The sequence below is a fragment of the Chaetura pelagica genome, unplaced genomic scaffold (assembly GCF_000747805.2).
Source record: "Chaetura pelagica isolate M959 unplaced genomic scaffold, ChaPel_1.0 scaffold1150, whole genome shotgun sequence".
NCBI classification, from domain to species: Eukaryota; Metazoa; Chordata; class Aves; order Apodiformes; family Apodidae; genus Chaetura; species Chaetura pelagica.
Window position 1 is genome coordinate 37 of NW_009951838.1, and position 1,074 is coordinate 1,110.

General features: G+C 60.2%; 1 protein-coding gene across 1 annotated transcript in view; it reads right to left on the bottom strand.

Moving 5' to 3' along the window:
• Positions 1–759: 759 nt before the first annotated feature.
• The window catches only part of LOC104398935 (E3 ubiquitin-protein ligase TRIM39-like), a 5,825-nt gene continuing 5,510 nt past the window's right edge, over positions 760–1,074 (bottom strand). The window contains exon 8 of the mRNA XM_010009097.1: positions 760–1,069. Coding sequence (XP_010007399.1) covers positions 760–1,069 — 310 coding nt within the window. The remainder of the gene's footprint in view (positions 1,070–1,074) is intronic.

The following is a 1,074-nucleotide window of genomic DNA, read 5'->3' on the forward strand; positions in this document are numbered from 1 at the left end:
ACCTGCAGGGCCCGATCCAGCCGGTGCTGGAACCACATCCTGGAGGTGCTGGATCTCCTGGAGCCAAATCCTGGTGGTCCCAGACATTGTCCATCCAGAGCCCATCCCTGCTGCAGCTCCAGGTCCTGCTGGCTCCAGATCTCCTGGATCCTGCTGGCTCCAGATCCCTTGGTCCTGGTGGCTCCAGATCTCCTGGATCCAAACCCTGTCCATGCCTGATCCTCAGATCCTGGTGGCTCCAGATCTCCTGGTGGCTCCAGATCCCTTGATCCTGGTGGCTCCAGATCCCTTGGTCCTGGTGGCTCCAGATCTCCTGGATCCAAACCCTGTCCATGCCTGATCCTCAGATCCTGGTGGCTCCAGATCTCCTGGTGGCTCCAGATCCCTTGATCCTGATGGCTCCAGATCCCTTGATCCTAGTGGCTCCAGATCTCCTGGATCCTGGTGGCTCCAGATCCCTTGGTCCTGGTGGCTTCAGATCCCTTGATCCTGGTGGCTCCAGATCCCTTGATCCTGATGGCTCCAGATCCCTTGATCCTAGTGGCTCCAGATCTCCTGGATCCTGGTGGCTCCAGATCCCTTGGTCCTGGTGGCTTCAGATCCCTTGATCCTGGTGGCTCCAGATCCCTTGATCCTGATGGCTCCAGATCCCTTGATCCTAGTGGCTCCCGAACTCCTCGGTCCTGGTGGGCTGGCCCCAGCTCTCCCAGTGGCTCCAGCTCTCCCCGTGGCCCCCGCTCTCCCAGTCCCCAGCCCAGCTCACTCCCAGTCTGTGGGGGAGCAGATCACCAGCGGCGCCGCGTTCCTCCTCCCGGCCCGGATCCCGGGATAGAAGAGGGGCCAGATCTTCCCGGTGAAGGTGGCAGAGAAAGTGAAGATGTGGGACCTGTCGGTGACGTTGTAAAAAGCCACTTTCCCAGCTTCATAATCCAGAAAAATCCCAACTCTCTTGGGTTTCACCCTCAAGGTGAGGGGGGTGAAGGGGTTGGTGGTGGCCGCGTATTTGTCGCCGTTCCAGAGGCGGACGCGCCAAAATCCCGACTCTGGGAACGGGGCCCCTTCCCCTTTCCTGCT